The 19,275-nt window shown below is 31.8% G+C and overlaps 7 protein-coding genes across 11 annotated transcripts; 3 read left to right on the top strand and 4 right to left on the bottom strand.

Moving 5' to 3' along the window:
- The first annotated feature begins 481 nt into the window (after nucleotides 1-481).
- Nucleotides 482-1,638, top strand: LOC106117074 (mast cell protease 3-like). The gene has a single exon (XM_013311145.1). The coding sequence runs from the start codon at nucleotides 561-563 to the stop codon at nucleotides 1,599-1,601; it is 1,041 nt and encodes a 346-aa protein (XP_013166599.1). The 5' UTR covers nucleotides 482-560; the 3' UTR covers nucleotides 1,602-1,638.
- Nucleotides 1,639-2,854: 1,216 nt separating this feature from the next.
- TORIP (Torsin interacting protein) lies at nucleotides 2,855-7,081 on the top strand. Of its 2 annotated transcripts, none has more exons than XM_013311654.1 (6): nucleotides 2,855-3,179; nucleotides 3,544-3,621; nucleotides 3,997-4,247; nucleotides 4,325-4,459; nucleotides 4,734-4,976; nucleotides 5,366-7,081. In XM_013311654.1, the coding sequence occupies exons 1-6, from the start codon at nucleotides 3,055-3,057 to the stop codon at nucleotides 5,494-5,496; spliced, it is 963 nt and encodes a 320-aa protein (XP_013167108.1). In that variant the 5' UTR covers nucleotides 2,855-3,054; the 3' UTR covers nucleotides 5,497-7,081. The 2 variants fall into 2 exon arrangements, with proteins under 2 accessions (XP_013167108.1, XP_013167107.1); XM_013311653.1 differs by having other exon boundaries at nucleotides 2,856-3,179; nucleotides 3,541-3,621.
- Nucleotides 6,788-8,184, bottom strand: LOC106117373 (anaphase-promoting complex subunit 15B). 3 transcript variants are annotated; one of them, XM_013311657.1, is made up of 4 exons: nucleotides 7,970-8,184; nucleotides 7,750-7,846; nucleotides 7,492-7,671; nucleotides 6,788-7,267 (listed from the first exon to the last, which is right to left on the bottom strand). In XM_013311657.1, exons 1-3 carry the CDS (start codon nucleotides 8,087-8,089, stop codon nucleotides 7,493-7,495), a joined length of 396 nt encoding a protein of 131 aa, XP_013167111.1. In that variant the 5' UTR covers nucleotides 8,090-8,184; the 3' UTR covers nucleotides 6,788-7,267; nucleotide 7,492. The 3 variants fall into 3 exon arrangements, with proteins under 3 accessions (XP_013167111.1, XP_013167110.1, XP_013167112.1); XM_013311656.1 differs by having other exon boundaries at nucleotides 7,516-7,671; XM_013311658.1 differs by having other exon boundaries at nucleotides 7,516-7,656.
- Nucleotides 8,185-8,489: 305 nt separating this feature from the next.
- Nucleotides 8,490-9,532, bottom strand: LOC106117372 (DNA-3-methyladenine glycosylase 1). Its single transcript, XM_013311655.1, has one exon. It carries the CDS (start codon nucleotides 9,189-9,191, stop codon nucleotides 8,586-8,588), a length of 606 nt encoding a protein of 201 aa, XP_013167109.1. The 5' UTR covers nucleotides 9,192-9,532; the 3' UTR covers nucleotides 8,490-8,585.
- Nucleotides 9,533-9,736: 204 nt separating this feature from the next.
- LOC106117150 (uncharacterized) lies at nucleotides 9,737-12,276 on the bottom strand. Its single transcript, XM_013311273.1, has 4 exons — nucleotides 11,411-12,276; nucleotides 11,074-11,224; nucleotides 10,166-10,893; nucleotides 9,737-10,090 (listed from the first exon to the last, which is right to left on the bottom strand). Exons 1-4 carry the CDS (start codon nucleotides 11,588-11,590, stop codon nucleotides 9,842-9,844), a joined length of 1,308 nt encoding a protein of 435 aa, XP_013166727.1. The 5' UTR covers nucleotides 11,591-12,276; the 3' UTR covers nucleotides 9,737-9,841.
- Nucleotides 12,277-12,382: 106 nt separating this feature from the next.
- awd (nucleoside diphosphate kinase) lies at nucleotides 12,383-13,018 on the top strand. Its single transcript, NM_001311924.1, is given in 1 exon segment — nucleotides 12,383-13,018. A coding segment is annotated over 1 exon segment (462 nt). The 5' UTR covers nucleotides 12,383-12,467; the 3' UTR covers nucleotides 12,930-13,018.
- Nucleotides 13,019-14,053: 1,035 nt separating this feature from the next.
- On the bottom strand, nucleotides 14,054-18,937 carry LOC106117149 (zinc finger protein 665). Of its 2 annotated transcripts, XM_013311271.1 has the most exons (11): nucleotides 18,679-18,937; nucleotides 18,121-18,288; nucleotides 17,515-17,824; nucleotides 16,990-17,115; nucleotides 16,644-16,790; nucleotides 16,275-16,406; nucleotides 15,565-15,868; nucleotides 15,252-15,342; nucleotides 14,934-15,010; nucleotides 14,659-14,816; nucleotides 14,054-14,509 (listed from the first exon to the last, which is right to left on the bottom strand). In XM_013311271.1, the coding sequence occupies exons 2-11, from the start codon at nucleotides 18,256-18,258 to the stop codon at nucleotides 14,382-14,384; spliced, it is 1,611 nt and encodes a 536-aa protein (XP_013166725.1). In that variant the 5' UTR covers nucleotides 18,259-18,288; nucleotides 18,679-18,937; the 3' UTR covers nucleotides 14,054-14,381. The 2 variants fall into 2 exon arrangements, with proteins under 2 accessions (XP_013166725.1, XP_013166726.1); XM_013311272.1 differs by lacking the exon at nucleotides 18,679-18,937 and having other exon boundaries at nucleotides 18,121-18,670.
- Between the last annotated feature and the right edge of the window lie 338 nt (nucleotides 18,938-19,275).

The following is a 19,275-nucleotide window of genomic DNA, read 5'->3' as shown; positions in this document are numbered from 1 at the left end:
GAGGTCTAGGCCATAGTCAACCACGCTGACCCAGTGAGAGTTGGTGATTTCACACATATCTTTGAATTTCTTCGCAGATATGAACATCACAAAGGTTGCATCACAATGTTTTTCTTCATCTTAAGAACGTCGGATAAGTGTACATATGTAAACCGAAAAAAACATTGGTACGTGACGGAATTCGAACCCAGGAACCGCAGATTACAAGTCAAGTGCTTTAACAATTGAGCCACCGACGCTCTCCGTATCAGATTTTTGTATCGTATTACAATTCTCAATTCTACCACGAATATTGTCAGTTTTACCACGATTTACCATATATATGTCCTTTTTCATGGAAAGATGAAAAGTATCAGTAAGTACCAGTCCTAAGTTATTGGTGATCGAGCAATTTAAATGACATTGTTATTTCTTCATAGAGAATTTATTGTTTATTTTCAAATGAGACTGGTTATAATGCTTTAAGTGTTTATATTAAAAAAAAAGAAATTAAGAGAAAAGAAGTGAAAACAGAATTTCAAATCTATTCGTATAACTCTTACAAGTTTTTCTTGATTATAATGATAAAAGAAGTTATTTCATTGCGTTTATTGGTATTTATTTTATTTCTTCTAAACTACACAGATGTTTGTTCTAGTGAAAATGTAAAAAAAAGCGTATACGAAAATAGAGACGACAATGGAGATTCAAATGATGACGGTAAAGATGAATCAATGGATGTTCCTTATGAAGCCGATCAAAACAACGCTACATGCACCAGGAGACATAATAGCCAAATGCACGAGGTACGATCAGCATTTGCTAAGCAATTTCCTTTTATGGCCGCTATAATGTCTCAACAGAATGAATACTTGTGTTCGGGAGCCATTGTGTCTAACGGACTTGTTCTTACATCTGCTCAGTGTATTCAGAAGCCAATTAATTATATCTTACTCAATACAACTACAGCTAAAAGAGATAATACATCTGTTCTTCTGCATATAATAAAATCTGAAAAATATCCAACATATTCTGGAGCTGGAGCAGGAAAGGATGTCGGTCTTGTATACACTGAGAAGCATAATACATCCTTTGTTTCGAAACTTGGCTTAAGTAATATGACTACTGGAGACCAACTAACGGACGTGGAAGCTTTCGGATTTGGTTTAAATACTGATTCTGGCCTTGAAAAAGAGTTACAGTTCGTTGGCTTAGAGCGGCGATCACCGTCGAACGAACACTATTTTAGTGCTTATCTTGACTGTGTTGAAACCAAAGTACTGACCTGTTTTAAAGATATTGGTGGACCAGTGATTTTTGATCATCAACTCGTCGGCGTGGTTGTCAAAGGTCAAAGTGACTGTACTAGAGAAATTACATCACGTTATTCTATCAACAAATTTATGATTGACTTTCTACCAACCTACGCTTTTAAAGCATGGCTGAGTGAAAGAATTAAAACGAACGAAGAACATGAAGCGGTAGCCATGCAAACATATCCCACGAAGCCGATTCTTCGACAGACGGCTCATGTATTAACCAGCACTAACAGAAATTCGGCGCAGAGATGGCCACTTAAAGTTATTCTTTTATATTTAGTATCCATTGTAACTTACCTTTAATTTAAATTGGTTCTTTGAAATTTTGCATTCATAGTTCTTTAATAAATTCCTCAATAAATTTTATTCTATATTTAGCTTTTCCCTATCATAATTGGTAAAATTTCATTATGGTAATCTTTTCTTTTTACGTATTTTAAAACGAGACTAATTTTAATAGAACGAACGGCTCTATTAAAATTAGTCTAAGACTGATGGAATGGAACGGCTCGGAATCTACTCAAGTTAGAGTTGGCTATGTAACAATGTTGATGCAATGTGGATTGGTTGATATCACAAGTAATTTTTTTTTAAATTCAGGGTATTTTGCGATGTTTTCCTTCTCCGTTCCGGATAAATGTACATATCAAATTCGGAAATCTAAAAACACGGCGACACAATAATAGGTATACACAGGTTCGAACCCGCAAATTAAGTCCCGTTCTTAAACTTCTAATCTAGCGGAGTCAACAAGACTTGTCATTATCAGATTTTTTTATTTATTTACATAAACTAGGTTGGTTTAGATCCAATAAGGATACAGAATTGTCATGGACTGATTTAATGTGTAAATAAATATTATTGTAGGTTTTTTTCGAGTTTTCCGAAGTGAAACCGTAGCCAAATAAGTTTAATCTCTTAATAACTTATCTCCGCTGATGAGAATGGCACTGTTCTCGTGGTTGGTTCAATCTACAGTTATTAAAATTTGAGTGTGCATGTAATATCAGAATAAAATATTCATATTTCCTGCACATGATTATTTGCGTTATTTATACCAAGAAAACTTTTTTAAATTTCATCCATCCGCAAGTTCACGTTTGTTTCAATTAAAAACCAAAACCGCTGCTGAACCAATATTCCGGGACTTCAATGGTCTTGTAACCATGCTGACGAAGTTGCATGCAATAGCTGGTCATGAAATATTCGTCTATGACCACAGTAGAGTGCATCTCTATCAGCCGTTTGGATATAGCGGTCGCCCTCGAAATCGTCACCGTGGAACTTAAAAAAAAAAGTAGCCTATAATATGCACGAACACATTAACTATACCCAGTGAAAGTTCCGTCAAAATATAATAGCACCAGCTGTTTTATATATTACCCGGAACAAACGTACCTTGCGGACAGACAGACTGACAAACAAAAAAAATAAAAACTGATTTTCCATTATTTTAATTTTGATTGATATAATTCCTACATTTTAATTAAATGTAATCTATGTTAATGCAATATCCTATAGAACAAGGCCAATCCAATATCTGTCAATGTCAGTGTCATCTGTAGAATGAACTTAAGATTTGCCAAGATTTGTCTACTTTATTTACATCGATTTACAGTTACATTTTGCATTCTAAATTAATTTACATTAACTATATAAAAATAAACCTTTTAGAACAACAACTTATAATCAATTAAACTTATTAGCAAAAAAAAACAAATAAAATCTCATTCATTATTTTGTTAAAACATTTATAATGGTGAGGTATGGAGTCCAGAATACCAACGATAGAATACAAAGAAGAGAGAGGAACCGAGTTAACAGATCCTCGTCGATTGTTGATGATGACGAGGATAATGATGAAGTTGATAACATTCAGAGGTAAATTGCTTTCCATTAAAACTGACCACGTTATATACCAAGTTTTAAACTTTATATTTTAAGTTAATGTCGGCAAGATCTTAAACTTAAGATGCTGTAAGAATTTTATGGAATTCCGCATTAATCACTCGGGCGATATAACTGAAAGCAACTAAAGTGATGAAAATGTGTATGATGCCAGGTTATCAAGTGAATTATTTTTTAACTATGCCCCTTTTGTTAGACATAAAACGGTGCACTTTGTATGTTTCCTGGGATTACATACACAAATTGGCATGGCAAAATTATATAATAATATTGCAGCAGATAAATCAATGACTTTTATCACATTTTTTTATCTTTTATTATTTTAATTTTTTAGCAGATATCTTCACCCTATAAATGCAAGAAACACGAGTTCCATTTCTGATGAATTTACTGATGACGATGAAAGGGAAAGAGAGTAAGAATTTTCTTTTTTTCTTAACAGAAACAGCTTGTAATATTATTAAAAATGATGTATGACAAATGTGAGGTTATTTTGATCATAAATAATTTTTGAAAATGTTAATGTACATGAAAATTTATTTATATCAATTCTCAAATGCCTATATGATAGCAATGCTTTATACAGAGATACCACTTGAAGATTGAATATTCATCCTATAATTTGTTTACTCACAAATAATAGAGAGTTGTATGACTGTATGAAGTTTGTATTTTTCATTGGAGTGTTATTACACTATCAATATTTAATTAATCTTTTTGGGTTTCTACACAAACTGGCTAGCAATAGATTGTTAATCTTATATAAAAAAGCTATATGTTACTATTGCAGAAATTCGTGCGACTCATACGTAGAAGACTCCTTTCAGCAATCCACTATAGATAAGAAAGAGACCAAAAATTATTCAAGTGTTGTTATTGTAGCAGTCATTTTTAGCATTATTGGAGTTATATATATGTTCTATTTACACAATAATAGGCAAAACCAAAATATATATGATGAAAGTAAATTTTATAGTGATATAGATTATTTATGTAAAAATTACAAAATCAACTACAACTCTATAATGCAGATTCAATCAGGTGAATATACATTAATATCATTAATCATTAAATAATAAATAAAAACAAAATAATTTACATGTTATATTTTTTTACAGTTATTTCCACAACATTTCGGAAAGAAGATGCTGCATCACTTATATTCACATATAACAGTGCTAATTCTAATTTTAATCCAGCAAATTTTAATCAATTTATGAATGATCTTGCCTTCACTACAGCCAGATATCTTCGTAAGTTATTCGATAAAAAATATTGATTTATACCAGCTGTCACCTGTGGCTCCTTCCGCGCGGAAAAAAAAATTAATGAGCAGCCTATTTGTTCTTCCTATGAGCTCTACATCTATGCCAAATTTCATCAAGATCTGTTGAGCCCTTCTGAAAAAAAGTTGAGATCTAAATGTTCACATTTATAATATTATTCATTTTTCTTACAGATAGACATTAGATTACAGGTAGATAGAAAAAGTAAGCATAGTAATTAATAAAATGTTATCTCTTCCAGGCAATGACAATAACATTCACAACCATGTTATTGTGGATAGCACTAAACTTGATATGAAAGTCCATAGTGAACTCATCGAAAGATACAGAAATGATGTTACCAAAACCGGTGTTATGTTAGTCACAGATCTTGACGAAGTGCCATCATCTCTTGCAATGGCCTTCCATTATTATTGTGATGAATTTAATCCTCTTGTCAAGAAAAGTGCTATACTTTTCACTCTCAATATGGCAAAATGTTCAGGTAAGAATGTTAATATTCTAACCAAGGCTTTCACAGTGAAAACCTTTTATATAATTTCCTTTTTTAATCTTCTTAATGTCTTTAAGAAGTAGATATAACAATATTAAGTTTCGGCAAAGGAATTAACAATTTAATTTGTTTAACCCTTGATTGAATTGATATTAATATGTGAGAGAAAAACTTAAATCCTATAAAGGGTCGTTCATTAATCCGTTGATCGTATCTGGTAATATGTGGGAAGTTATAAATTTTTCCCCCTCGTATCTACAAAGTTGTAATAAAAAAAAATATTTGATTATTAAATTAACTTCATGAATTAGAAAGGATATACGCGTGATACATTATTTTATATATTTATTTTTGATTTGAAAAAGATTTCTTTTTTTCAGATCCCAAAATAACACATGCAAGTGTTGAAAAATGCTTGGCTAAGAAATGGACAATAATTCCTAAAGACAATATCGTTCCCTTGTTGACTAGAATAGTAAATGTTGTTATTGATGTTACAAATGTTATCTAAACAGTGAATTAAAATGATTCACTTAATTTTCCTTAATGTAATATTCAACAAAATCTAAATTTGAAAAATATCCATATGCTGATAATAAACTAGAGAAATATGAAATCAATTAAATGCAATAAAATAGTATTTATCTGATACTGGCTGTCGCCCGCGACAACGTACGCGCGGGATTAGCAAAAAAATTGGTAGCCGATGTATTCTTCCAGACCGTTTTCTACATCTATGACAAATTTCAGCGAGATTTGTGCAGCCATTCTGCAGATAACTTCCAACAAAACATCCATCCATCTAAACATTTGCATTTATTAAGAAGTAATAACTTAAAACTTAATAAATTAATTTGCAGAAATTGTGATATCGCTCGTAACCAGTGTTCTTTAGACGGTCTGCAATTATTTGTCCTCCATGTGTTTTTTAATTTATTATATTAGTTAAGTAAAAAAATTTAAGAGTAATAATTGCATGATGGATTTCACTTGGTTTTATTGTTGAAATAAGGTAGGTTTTATAATGAAGTTTTTTCTTTTGTGTATTAATTTCATATAGGTGAGGCTCAAAAAAAGCTAAATTAACTTGTTACATTTGCCCTGTATTCTCTCTCTGTAGTTAATTTCTATCTTTACTTATGAATAAAAAAAAACTCGAATGAGACTGAATGATTGTAAATAATGTAATTATTGCTTTAGCCTGGAGAGAATTTCTCTGTGATGACAAGTAGTCTAAAAAGTTTACCATTAAAAATGTTAAATTGTATAAATTCTTTTTCATCATGAAATAACCAACCTTATTAGCACTACTTGTCTTATTTAACATATTGTATGTTTAGTTAAAAAGATGAGTATTTAAACTGTATTTAATTTTTATACATTTATCATAAAATGATACAATTTCTTTGTAATCAGCTAAATTAAACAATTTAAATTGCACAAGTACTTTTTTATTATACCATTTCTAATTTTTATATCCATTATTAGCTGTCGTGTGTCTGTCAACTTCGTCCGTGCGCAGTTAAAAAAAACTTAATAAATAGCCTATGTGTTCTTTCAGGCTTTATTCTACATCCAGATCCTAGAGCCAGATTTCAGCAAGATCCATGCATCCGTTCTGGAGATCCAACAAATAATCATGCATCTAAACATTCAAATTTATAATATAATATAGATAGATGTCGCAATAGGGATGCAATGTAATTTAATTTTTTTCATCAACATCACGTACAAATATGCTGAATTTACATTAGCAATAATAAGGTTTTAACTGTGTTATTATTAAATTGAATAAAACTAAAAAAAAGTATGATTTTTAATATGAAAATTTTAGACAATTTAATTAAGCTAGAAAATTATCCCACAAGCAGCAATGTAGTTAAAAATTTCAAATTAAAAAATAATGGTTCTAAAAAAAGTAATATTTCACTTCACTTCCAGGAAACTGTACCTTTGTAGTTTTCCACTGCAGTGAAATTTGACACATATTGTTGTCTCTGTTTTTTCAAAGAGAATGTGAGGGATGAAAATATGTGTCAATACAAGTGTCATAGAAGTCAGCCCACAGAATATCAAGAGGCACATAATATTTTTTTTAACGATAGTACATAAATAATAATTATTCTTTTTTTGACTTAATTACACATAAAATATAGTAGTTAACAAAACTGCTTTGATAAAGTAGTCAACTCAATCACTGCACTGGGTCTGGGTCAGCATATCTTCAGTTACTCCGCATATTACTTGCAGACTTTAACTGTCTTGATGTAAAGATAGAATTCCTAAAACAAAAAGAACAAAAATAAAAAATATAGAACACAAATATTATTGTCACCAGAACCATATACAACCTTAACACCACTGATGATAATAATCATTAAAAAAAAGTCTTTTTTTCAATGCTTCATTTGGAATAAAATGTTTAACAAATAATTTTACTGTCAAATAAAAATGTCGATTTTCTATTTTCATCAGTACTTGTTTAATTTGTATAATTTATCCTTACGCTACTGAATTGGCCACATCGCACTTTGGTCTGATGTGTTGGTTTCTGATGCGTCATTAACATCATCTAAGCTGTCTGGTTCCAAATCGTTGTTGTTTCTTGGTGGTGAATATGTTGTTTGTAATTCTTCTTCCTCGTCTTCATCATGAGATTCCTCAGATTCATCTGTTTCATCATTTCCTGTACCAAATTAAGTACTTTAATTTCAATATAAAAAAATTATGAAATTTACACAAATTGCAAATAAATTTGATGTACCTTCTTCTTCATCGGTATCCGCTTCTTCTTCCATTGGCTCAGGTTCTGTTTTCCCTAATGGGGCTCTTTTCATATATTGTTGTCCAATAGAACTTAACTGAAATGCATATAAAAAAATCCTATAAGTAAATATACAGAATTCAGCATTATCTAAATTTGACATACATATACATTTGGCCTCAAATTTAAATACTTAAATCTAAAAAAATCTTATTTTTACCCAATGTTGATTCGCTTGTTCCAAACTTGTCAATTCTGCATCTTCATCGCAAGGACTATCGGCGTTAAACCACTTAGAATCGATGAGGCGCGGCAACAAAACAGGGAAGGGTATATTCATTTTAATTAATGAGAATCAAGGAAATTTCTGTTTACTTCGCGACTCACAATAAAATTACAACTGCAGTTTTCAAAATTCCTAAACAATCTTGACATTGACACTGACAGTTTGACATCATTGTAAGACAGAATAAACATAGTTGTAGATTAAACAATACGTTGTCAAGGTCTAAGTGTTCAAATAGAAGACAGTCGACCAGTCCTAAAACACAAACTAAAACGTAAATCGATCCAACGATCCTGGATCGAACATACCTATTCGTCACAGCACTTACCCGCCAAAAAGTTGAAGCTACCTTACACTCGACATTAGAAAGACTTGCAGGAAATTATAAAAAAAAGTAAAAGAAGTAAATAATTAAACCATTATATATTGCAGTAGTACTTATAATAATATCTTCAGAAGAGCTACAGTCAGCTTCGCCTTCAGTCTTACCATATTGTAAATACATAAGTAGTATATTTACAAATTAAATCAATTAGAAAAGAATTATAAGTTAATCCAACAAAATGTCATCTCTATTCCGACAATAACAACTAACAATATGATCATTTACAAGACCACAAGCCTGCATAAAAGCATAACAAATAGTAGATCCCACAAATTTAAATCCTCTTTTTTTTAATGCTTTAGAAAGAGCTTTGGAAATATCCGTTTCAGTCGGGACATCTTTTACATTTTCCCAATTATTAATTATAGGCCTGTGTTGTACAAAACTCCAAATAAAATTAGAGAAATCTTCTCCATTATTTTCCATAGCCAGGTAACAATCAGAATTATGTTTAATAGCTATTAATTTTCCTTTATGTCTAACAATTCCTGGATCATTTAGTAACTTCAGTATTGCTGTCTCTGACATTTTTGAAATTTTATTAGGGTTGAAATTATGAAATGATTGCTTATATTTTTCTCTCTTTTTTAATATTGTTATCCAAGACAAGCCAGCCTGTTGCCCTTCCAAACATAACATTTCGAAAAGTTGATAATTATCGTATACTGGTTCACCCCATTCACTGTCATGGTACTCAATGTATTGTGGGTCTTTAGTAACCCAACCACATCTAACAATTTCACCTGAAGTTTTAATTTCTGATTGTGGCATGCTTATATTATTTTGTTGGCACGTTATTATTTAGTGGTAAATCAAAACCTATTTGTAATTGGTAGTATTATAATAATTCTTCTAGTACAATAGTAGAAGAATTATTAAATTATTCAGTTTCTATGTCTTCATCAACACCAAATTTATACATTTTACAAATCTTCCCGCGGGAAATTTGGTTTCAGTTCTGCAGTAAGCTAACAATCCAGAATACATATATGTATTATTGTTTTTGATATTATTGTTATACCAAATCCATTAATATTTTGGAAATAGATTTATTCTTTCAAATTTGGTCTTCATTTATAAACCTGTCAAGTGTCATGCAGTTGTCAAAGAAATATTAGCAATAGATGGAAAGCTTTTTGCCAAATTTTCAATAATTAGCTTAACTTTAAAATTGAGACCTAAAATCCTAAAATATTAAAAGCACTTTCATAAATTTCATTAAAGTATAAAATTTATTCTTTGTGCCTGTTTTTTATCATGATTATTGTCTACAGAATTTACAGTTCAGGTTCACCTTATCAAAGAGTTTAATAAAAGTATTTATTAAGTAAATCATGTCGCAGTGTTTTTTCTATTAAACAATGAATATATCTTTCAAGCTAGGAAACTATTAAAAAGACGTCAAATTTTCGTAAATTGTTCTAATCGTATAAACTTGGTGTATTAATATTCAAATAACCGGTACAAATTATCCATTTTGGGCCCCCATATACTTTTGCGAGTTTAGATTGATGATTACATCTATGGGGTTTTATGTAACGCCTAGTTAGTGGACTGTGCATTACGTTTTTTAATAAATTTAAGTGACCACTGCTAACTGAACCCTCCGCTAATTGCTGTAGAAGGGGGACGTATTCTTGCTTCGATAATTCATTAGAAATTCTCGTCATCTGAAAATATATTACGATAGTTAATTTCGTTTAAATAGCAATTTATGCTTTTAAATTTTTTCAATTAATACTTACAACTGTTTTTAACTGATTATCGGTCAAAGGCGTTGTTATAGGACCTAGTAATAAAACACTGCTATTTTTTTCAAGACTTTCAGGATCTACCGATATAAGTTCTTCACTACCATTACCTCGAACTTCTTCATTCATTATTAAAAACATGTATTCATTTAGCAATTGAGGTGGCTTTAAATCTTCTGCATACATTTTCGATATAGGTGCTCGAGGTAAAAATTGGCTTAAGTATTGCTTCTTGTTTTTCCGTTTTTTCTTTGATTTTTTACAACATAGAGACTTTAGTTGTGCCACTAAAACATCGAAAAGTAATTCTTTCTTCTCTTCGTCTTCTTCACTCAATTCGTCAACTTGAGGTCGACTATACAGCAAGTTGTTTATCTTCTGGAAAGCGGCGTAATCAGCTTCGTTCTTTACGTGATATGGATCAACTTCTTTGTTTTCAAGTCTAAAGTAAGCAGACTGAGCTTTTCCAATTGTTGGCTTTTCTATTGTCCGAAACCTATTTTTAAAGTTGGATTGCATTTCAAAACCATTGTTCAACATATTATCGTGTACTTTACTTTTGCCTAAATCAGGAATCATTTTATTGTCATCCTTGGCCGTATTACCAACAGCTAATTTGATGAGATCACTCAGATAATATTCATTTTTTGTTGGCTGTTCGCTTAACAATTTTATTAACTGTTCATCCGATAACTTTGATAAAATATAAGTTCCATCATTTTCTAAAATAAATTTAAACATTTTAGTTCTTATTTGCACTAAATATAATATTACTGGAGCATATGTTTTACCGCGCAAATTTTAAAATTATCAAACAGATTCTATGACCTTGAGAGAAAACAAGCAAAATAAAAAGGAACTCGATGGGAAGCACAGATAATTCTCATAGATATATTCCTTACCAATATTCTTGACGAGCGTCTTTGGTAAGTCCCGATCCTTGGGCACATAAGATTTTGATGATAAAAGACTTGTAACCTCGGCTTCCGATCCACTATTTTCCATGGCGTATCCATGACTGTTCAATATGGATAAGGAATTTACAGCATGTATCTAAAAAGTGGGTATTAACATTTATTATATTTCGTATGAGTACCTACAAAACTAAATATCATTAATCAGAACGGTGTATCACACACATTAGTTTATTATTTATTTCATTAAAATAATTCAAGCGAAATAGAAAAAATTAATATTGGATATGCTTTAAAATAATGTTTTAGGTTAATTTTAACTTACCGTAAACAAAGCAATTTGAATTGTGTAATCGAAACATGATAGCATTGTGCACTTCGAAAGATTTGATCGTACTATTGTACTAATGAATTTAATTTCACGGATGGAAGTCGCAGTTAGAGAAAAAAATAATATTGTCTCATTGTTTACGGAAATCATAATGAACAAGCGCTCGTAAAACATTGTTTCTAATTGCGATAAGGATTGATCGATTCATTCAGTCGGGTGTACAAAATTCTGAGTTTACAGTATTTGCCAGAGATGCTTTCTAGCTTTCTCTGACTTAATAATTTCTCATGATTAAAATGAAACTTTTTTATGTACTAGTATATAAAATTATAATTATAGTTTCGAATTTCAAGTCCAACATTATGTTGGGCCCAATTCTGAAGCTACTCTCCACGGGTACGGGTCTTTTTTGTACCAAGAGGAACGCTTAGTGGTTGCACTTTTGTATTAATCTAGATACTCTTTATACATGGTCATCCATGTTCTGTGTACATACGTATGTCAGGTGATAAAGAATTGTGGAGTAAAACTTTTTTATTCACAAGTGTAAAGCAATGTAAAGCAAAACAGTAGTAAACCGGCTCACTGCTAGGCTCAATTTATACTTGCATAGAGTTATGATTCGTGTCTCAAGCTGAGAACTGCGAGGCACCGTGTAGCTCGTGCATTTGTAGTTCATCGCAATAGACCGTGTGGCTCTACGGTTCAAGTTATATGTGATCTGTATTGTTCAAGCTGATTTATACACAACTACCTTTAATTTTTAGCGCTGCCATTCGTTTACGTATTACGATATTGAATAAATTAAAAAATTATGTATCATTGATTTAAGACAATATTGAAACCAGGTGGAATAATTTTGATGATCATAGACGACCTATGTGAACAACAAGTGGACATCCCTAGTTTGTCCTTCATCGATTCGTTCTCTCCTCTGCTCTATGGCATTTTTCCATCTCTTTGTCTGTGATCTTGGACAGCGACACGCCGCACGCACCGGTACTGCAGCATTTCTTGATTTGATCGCATAACCTTCAAACGAAATTAAAACATGGCTGAGCCACGTGAAAGAACCTTTATTATGGTAAAACCTGACGGTGTCCAACGCGGGCTTGTCGGCACAATCATCAAACGCTTCGAGAAGAAAGGTTTCAAACTGGTTGCCTTGAAATTCGTATGGCCATCGGAAGAACTTCTACAGAACCATTACAGCGACTTATCTTCCAGACCCTTCTTCCCTGGACTAGTGAAATATATGAGTTCTGGACCAGTGGTCCCGATGGTGTGGGAGGGACTTAATGTGGTGAAAACCGGTCGTCAAATGCTAGGTGCAACGAACCCCGCTGACTCTCAACCCGGTACCATCCGTGGCGATCTTTGCATTGAAGTCGGTCGCAACATAATTCACGGTTCCGACAGCGTTGAATCGGCCAACAAAGAAATCGGCTTATGGTTTACGGAGAAGGAACTTGTTGGATGGACTCCGGCTGCCGAAAACTGGGTCTACGAGTAATTTATTCCAATATGTTATACTCCATATATATATATATATATATATGTTTATTTAAGTGTGATAAAGAATAAAGTTTAAATTTATTCAAATTGTATATTTTATAACTTCCCTCAATTACAAAAATGCATTTCAAGAATTTGCTGATATACCTGTTTAGTTTTCTCTATTAGCTGAATATTTAGAGACGAAGCCTTTTCCAAGATAAATGTGTTCAAAAATGCAATTTGTAGTTTCATTAATTAGATATAAATAAAACAAAACATTCTTACAACACTTTTTACTAAGATATAACATCATATTTAAAAACCTTACCACCTAGCTTACAAAAAGCATCATTCTGATGCAGCAATTTCATATCTGGATGAGTTGTGTTCACTAAATATGATATTCTGTGAATAACCTATGTATAAGTCACTTAAAAATAATATATCTAAAATAATGTACATTATTGCAGTAGTAAAGTAAAAAGAAACAAACAATATTTAGCAAAATCAACCCATCCATTATAAATAAAATACCTTAATTCATAAGATATGCTAACTAAATCACATATAGAATCCTAGTGTCACAGCGAAAAATGTTTTATTTACACATGTGAGATATATAAATTTACAACAAAATTATTTGCTCTTATAACAGCATAATATAAAAATATGTTGCTAATTCCACAGCCAATGATATTCAATATAAATAGATTGGGACACTCGAAAACAAATCCATACTTCTTTATTGGATTGCTTAATTAATTTATTCAGTGGCTCTCGGGAGAACTTTTGTTCTTATAATTTAATATGTTAAGTTTCTTGATAAAATTGCCTTGATTTATTGCATTGTTGAATTTTAATTTAAATTTCCATGTGTAATACTTGGTTTGCAATGGTTAATGTAGCATAACTCAAAATAAATATTGTCAAACGTAATTTCCAATGGAGACCAAAATTATGATAAAATGACACAGCTCTCCAAAATTAATTATTAATTTATTGTAAACCCATTCAAGTGGGAATAATCACTTAATTTATTGCTCTTTTACATTTTTCGAAAATTACTTTATTTTATACTTACATCCCGATATTAATTTTCCACACATAGTAGATTTTCGTTGCATTAAATCAACTATTGTCTTTATTAACACACTATAGATCACTTTTGAAAAAAATACACTGCTCGTGACTCACACTTAAACATAATGGCAGTGACAACTGCACCGTGCACATTATATTAATTACAAATTAAGTAACATGTACCCTTTAACAACTTCTATATACAATTGACCATATAACACTATTAATGTGGGTTTCCACTGCTGTGAAACTTATATTGACACATATTTTCTCTAGTTTCCTTCAACAAAGTAAATAGAGACAATATTTGCTAATGCAAGTGTCAGTGCAGTGGAATTTATGGTTATTTAGCCTTTATTTTTGAATGGGTAAGTAATGTGTGCTAGGCTCAAAGTGTTTGGTCTGGGCGGATTTCTATTTCGACGACGGGTTGCATGCTCTGCGACTCGCTTGTTTGCTGATTGCCTTGTTCCTGCTGGTTTAGCTGCACCCGCGAAGGTAATGGAGTCGTTTGACCTGTACAAAAGGTTTGGCGTCACACACGTCTTATGAAAAATTACTTTTAAACAAGTCAAAAATCAGCCTTACTTAGTAGAACTAATGTAGATATTACTAAATAACAACTCTTAAGAGATGTAACTATTTTCGGTTGGTTTTTAACTTACCATATTTATCATGGATGCCCCTATGTCTCTTGAGAGCGAACCTGTCAGCAAAGGCGGCGGTGCATATGTCGCACTTAAAGGGCTTTTCGCCAGAGTGCACTTTGGCGTGGTTCTTGAGATGTGCCGCCTGGCTGAATGCCGAGCCGCATGTATCACACCTGTAAAATACATTTTCTCCAGAAATCCATCACAGATTTTTTTTAACCTAGTGCATTATAATGTATAGCGTATATAAAGTGTTTAAGATTAAGGTGAAATCAGTGAAATGTACAAACTTGTATGGCTTCTCGCCGGTGTGAATGCGCCGATGATTCCACAGTGTGGCGTGTCTCGCGAACCCTTTGTCACACACCTGTACACAATAAAGATTTATAGCAAAATGTATCAAAAATCGGACCGCAGATAACAAACACTTTTTTTATATTGATTGTGTATAATTAGGATCATTAGATTTTTGAAATATCAAATGTAGATTTCTCAAAAATCTGTGTTAATGTGCCATTTATTAGCTTAAAAAAAACTGTTTAACACGGATTGTTATTGTTAGGTATTCTGATTTCAATACAAAGGTTCGAATGTATTTTTGAACTCACCTCACAGACATAAGGTTTCTCTCCTGAATGTGTTCTTTCATGATTTTTCAAATGTGGAGATTGAGAGAACTGCATACCACATGTACTACATCTGTAATGGAAATAATTCATTTCAATTTATTCCTAAACTCGCTGTCGCCCGCTACTCCGTTCGCGCGGTATTAAAAACACTTAATTAGTAGCCTATATGTTCATCCAGACAATATCCTACATCTTCGCCAAATTTCATTTATGTCTGTTGTACCATGCATACATCAAAACATTCGCATTTAAAATGTTAGTAAGCAGTAAGATAAAGAAAAATCTTACTAACCTATAAGGTTTTTCTCCTGTATGTATCCTAGAATGGTTTTTAAGGTAAACCGCTTTAGCAAAGGCTATCCCACAAATTCCACATTTGAAATTCTTCTCTCCGGAATGTAACTTCTTGTGGGACCAGAGGGAGGAGTACCTCGAGAAGGAACCGCCGCATATGTTACAGTGGAATCGTTTGTCCATATCTGCTTGACTATGTTTATTCTTATTGCCGCCTATGAATATTATTCCTGAACCGTTACAGTTCTGACATTTCGTGACTGATGCCAATGTTCTTTTCTTCACAGGATGATGTCCTGGCACTGATAAAAATTAAAATAAATTACACAATGCAAAAGTCAATAGACAAAACCATGCTACAATCACCAAAATGTTTCTGTAACATCGCAGAGGAATGTTGTAAAGTTTATAGCTGTAATTGCTCATTACAAATGGGGAATAACAATTTTGCTTATTAATGATGGGGAATTTTCTTATTTAAACCCATTATCATCTCTTTATGACATATATATGACACTAACACACTTCATTTTACCATCTTCTCTTAACCATGGTCTCTTTATCTCATGCATCTCGAAAAAAAAAACAATTATTTACAGACAAACCTGGTTTATTGAAAGTAAAAAGTAGTATTTTTTCTCTCTAACTTGAGTTAAAGGTTTAAAAGGTCAGGTTTGACTGTATATTAAAACTTTTATTAATACATACAAGGTTTCTGTGGCTGCTGTGTCTGATGGTTGGTCTGGGCCGTGTCCAGCGGGTCGGCCTGCACTGTGGTCACTCCGCTCACTTCAAACTTTACATTGTCATCCGACGACACCAATAATTGTGTAGAGTTTACTGACAAAGTTAAATACTATATTCATAACATAATTTAGCATAACTCAGCTATTATCAAAATGTTCCACATTTAGAATCAAATAGACATTTAGTTTATAAATTTATTTGTTTAATCACCGTATATTTTATTAAATAAAAATATAGTAAATATAAATTTGATACTGAGCCCATTTTGTAATAAGGCAAATGAAATATAATTGCTGACCTGCAGTCTCTAAAGAGAAAAACAAAACTTACGTTGACTATTTCTCTGTTGATCTACAGAATCCTGTGCAATGCAATTTTCACACCTTATAAGTTTTGGACCTTTTCTTTTAGGATTGTTATTTATTGGACCTCCGCATGTTATACACTTCTGGACCTTATCTATTATAACAGGTTTTGCTGAAAAATACATTAAATGTACATGTAAAATTGTTTATGAATTATTTAAAACATTTCAGTGTTTAAATATATGATAAAAACATCTGTTTTTAATCTCTGATGGGAGCTTTATAAAGCAAAAATTGGGTAGATTGCTTGGACATAATATATTTCTTCTCATTGAATTAAGCTATATATCTAACATAGTATATATACTTACTCTCTTGAATATGCACTTGATGTTGTGTCTGGTCAGCTGGGTCAGAAGATATAATTTGTATGTGTGGTGGCATTGTAACTTCATTAGCTGTACTGACACCTGTCGCCACCACAGTTATATTGTTATCTGGAACATAAGTATTTATCATTTATATTTTTCAATTGTGATAAATCATTGCAAATCACTAGAAGATAGCAGACTAGGCTCTACATTATAGATAGCCATATTAATAGAATTGTCTTTTTGTCTTTGGCATATAATTTTTTTAAGTTAAGTTAATCATATTAATGCAAGACCAAATGTGTGTCATATTTAGTACTTATTTCACTAAATAATAACTTTTTGTCATTTTCATACAAATATATATTTTTTAAATATGTTCATAACAACTTATGTATTCAATATATTGTTTAAGAAGTAAAATATGTGTTTCATGAAGTTGGCAAATCCATATTGTTCTAGTACTAGTTTACTACTCATTTGAAATATGGACTTAACCATTAAATACAGTGTAATGAGTCTCACCTGTGTCCTGGGCATGTATTCTTTTATGAGCATTAAGTAAAGTCAAATGTCCAAACATCAGACCACAGACATCACATTTAAAGCTTATATTGGATATAGTATTTTGAATACCATTCGGTGCAATTTGCATCTGATTAACTAATGCATAATTGTAGGAGAAAGGTTGAGCTATATAACATGTCTTGTCATCACTTGTTGTCAATTGCGCTATGTTTACTCCACCCGTAACCCCACCAGCACCAGTGGTCGTACCCGTGCCAATTTTTCCTATCATATTTACATTGGTTGTGTAACAAAATGTGGGAAATTCCTGAAAAAATATTATTCATATATCAAATAAGAAAAATTAAATTGCAAAAAATATTTACATTGTCAAGTTTTCTTACAAAGTCTTGTCTGGTTTTATTAAAACAGGTGCAATGGCAAATCTGTTACTAGACAACAGATTGAATAATGAAAATAAATGACAATGAACTAAATAATACTTTTACCTAATAAAAAAATTGTTGACAAATATACTTCAAAACAAAGAAAACTTCAATTATACACTTGCTCCATACTTCTATCTGCTCAGGTTACAATAGTTTAAAACAAATAAAACTTTACCTGTTGGGTTTGCTGTGTCTGTTGTGCGTTCTTTTGTTGTACATTTTCCATGTTTTTGCCTTGTGATTTTTGAGTTGGATGCTCTTGATACTGCAGAGTCGGAATACTGCCGGCTTGCACAGTATTCGTCGTGAACATCTTCTGTTATAATTTCATCACAAGGTTTATCTGAATCAAAATAGCGCAAAAGTACAATAAGTCAGCATAGCAGTACTATTGCGATATTTCCAACGAAATAACTTAACATTTTCAAAGAAAATTTAAAAGCGCGGCTAATTGTCCACACGAAAGAGAAACTCCAAAACATAAAGTGTGAAGGTAACGGGGGATATTTCTTATCAGTCTACTCTGCTCGTAAAAGATCATTCGTCGATGAAAGCAGTGTCTCTGTGAACAGCGTCGATATATGTAAGAAAAGGATGACGGACTATCTATAGACGCGCTTCAAGTAAACGACAGACGCCATTGTAATATTCATTTCTGTATTTGAGTGACAAAGTGCAACGTTTATCGAAACGTGTGATAATTCTATACACAAATGTGTCTCTTATGTCATACCTCTTATTGCAGTTTTATAAAATATGTTTCCAATTTGAAAGCGAATGTACCATATCAGAATTTAAATTATCTTTCTATCTCACTTTGAAATCTTCAATTCTCCATCTCACTAAATAAATGAAATGGCGATACAAAGAAAATGGCGGACTACTACCAGACTGCCATGTTGTCATCACGAAAAATTCATTAGTGTTGTCAGTGTAAAATAAGGAAATAAACCAGATGTTGAAACCTTTTAATGGAGTCCGGAACCGGAAACTATTTACTGCTGATCAATTAGCATTAATTATTTATAAAAATAATTTACAGAAATTATTTTATACATATTTTTAATTCCTACGATTAGCGTCTTTATAATACAAATAAATACCGACTCAGTGTTGTTTCATTTTTGAGTAGAATAGAAAAATACGCAGATACAATATAATACAATGCAGTTGCAATCCTATTTTCGTGTGCAATATCTGCAACGGCTTTGTAAATACATAATATAAAGAGACATCCTTAAGATTAGAATCCTTGTATTAAGGGAAAAAGTAACCAAAATTTAATTAGACGAAGATGTTGTAAATCTTGTAATCTTTAAGAAAAATTGGT

The sequence above is a fragment of the Papilio xuthus genome, unplaced genomic scaffold (assembly GCF_000836235.2).
Source record: "Papilio xuthus unplaced genomic scaffold, Pxut_1.1 DF827680.1, whole genome shotgun sequence".
In the NCBI taxonomy this organism is placed as follows: domain Eukaryota; kingdom Metazoa; phylum Arthropoda; class Insecta; order Lepidoptera; family Papilionidae; genus Papilio; species Papilio xuthus.
Note: the sequence above shows the minus strand (reverse complement) of the source record. Positions and strands in the feature narration are given on the sequence as shown.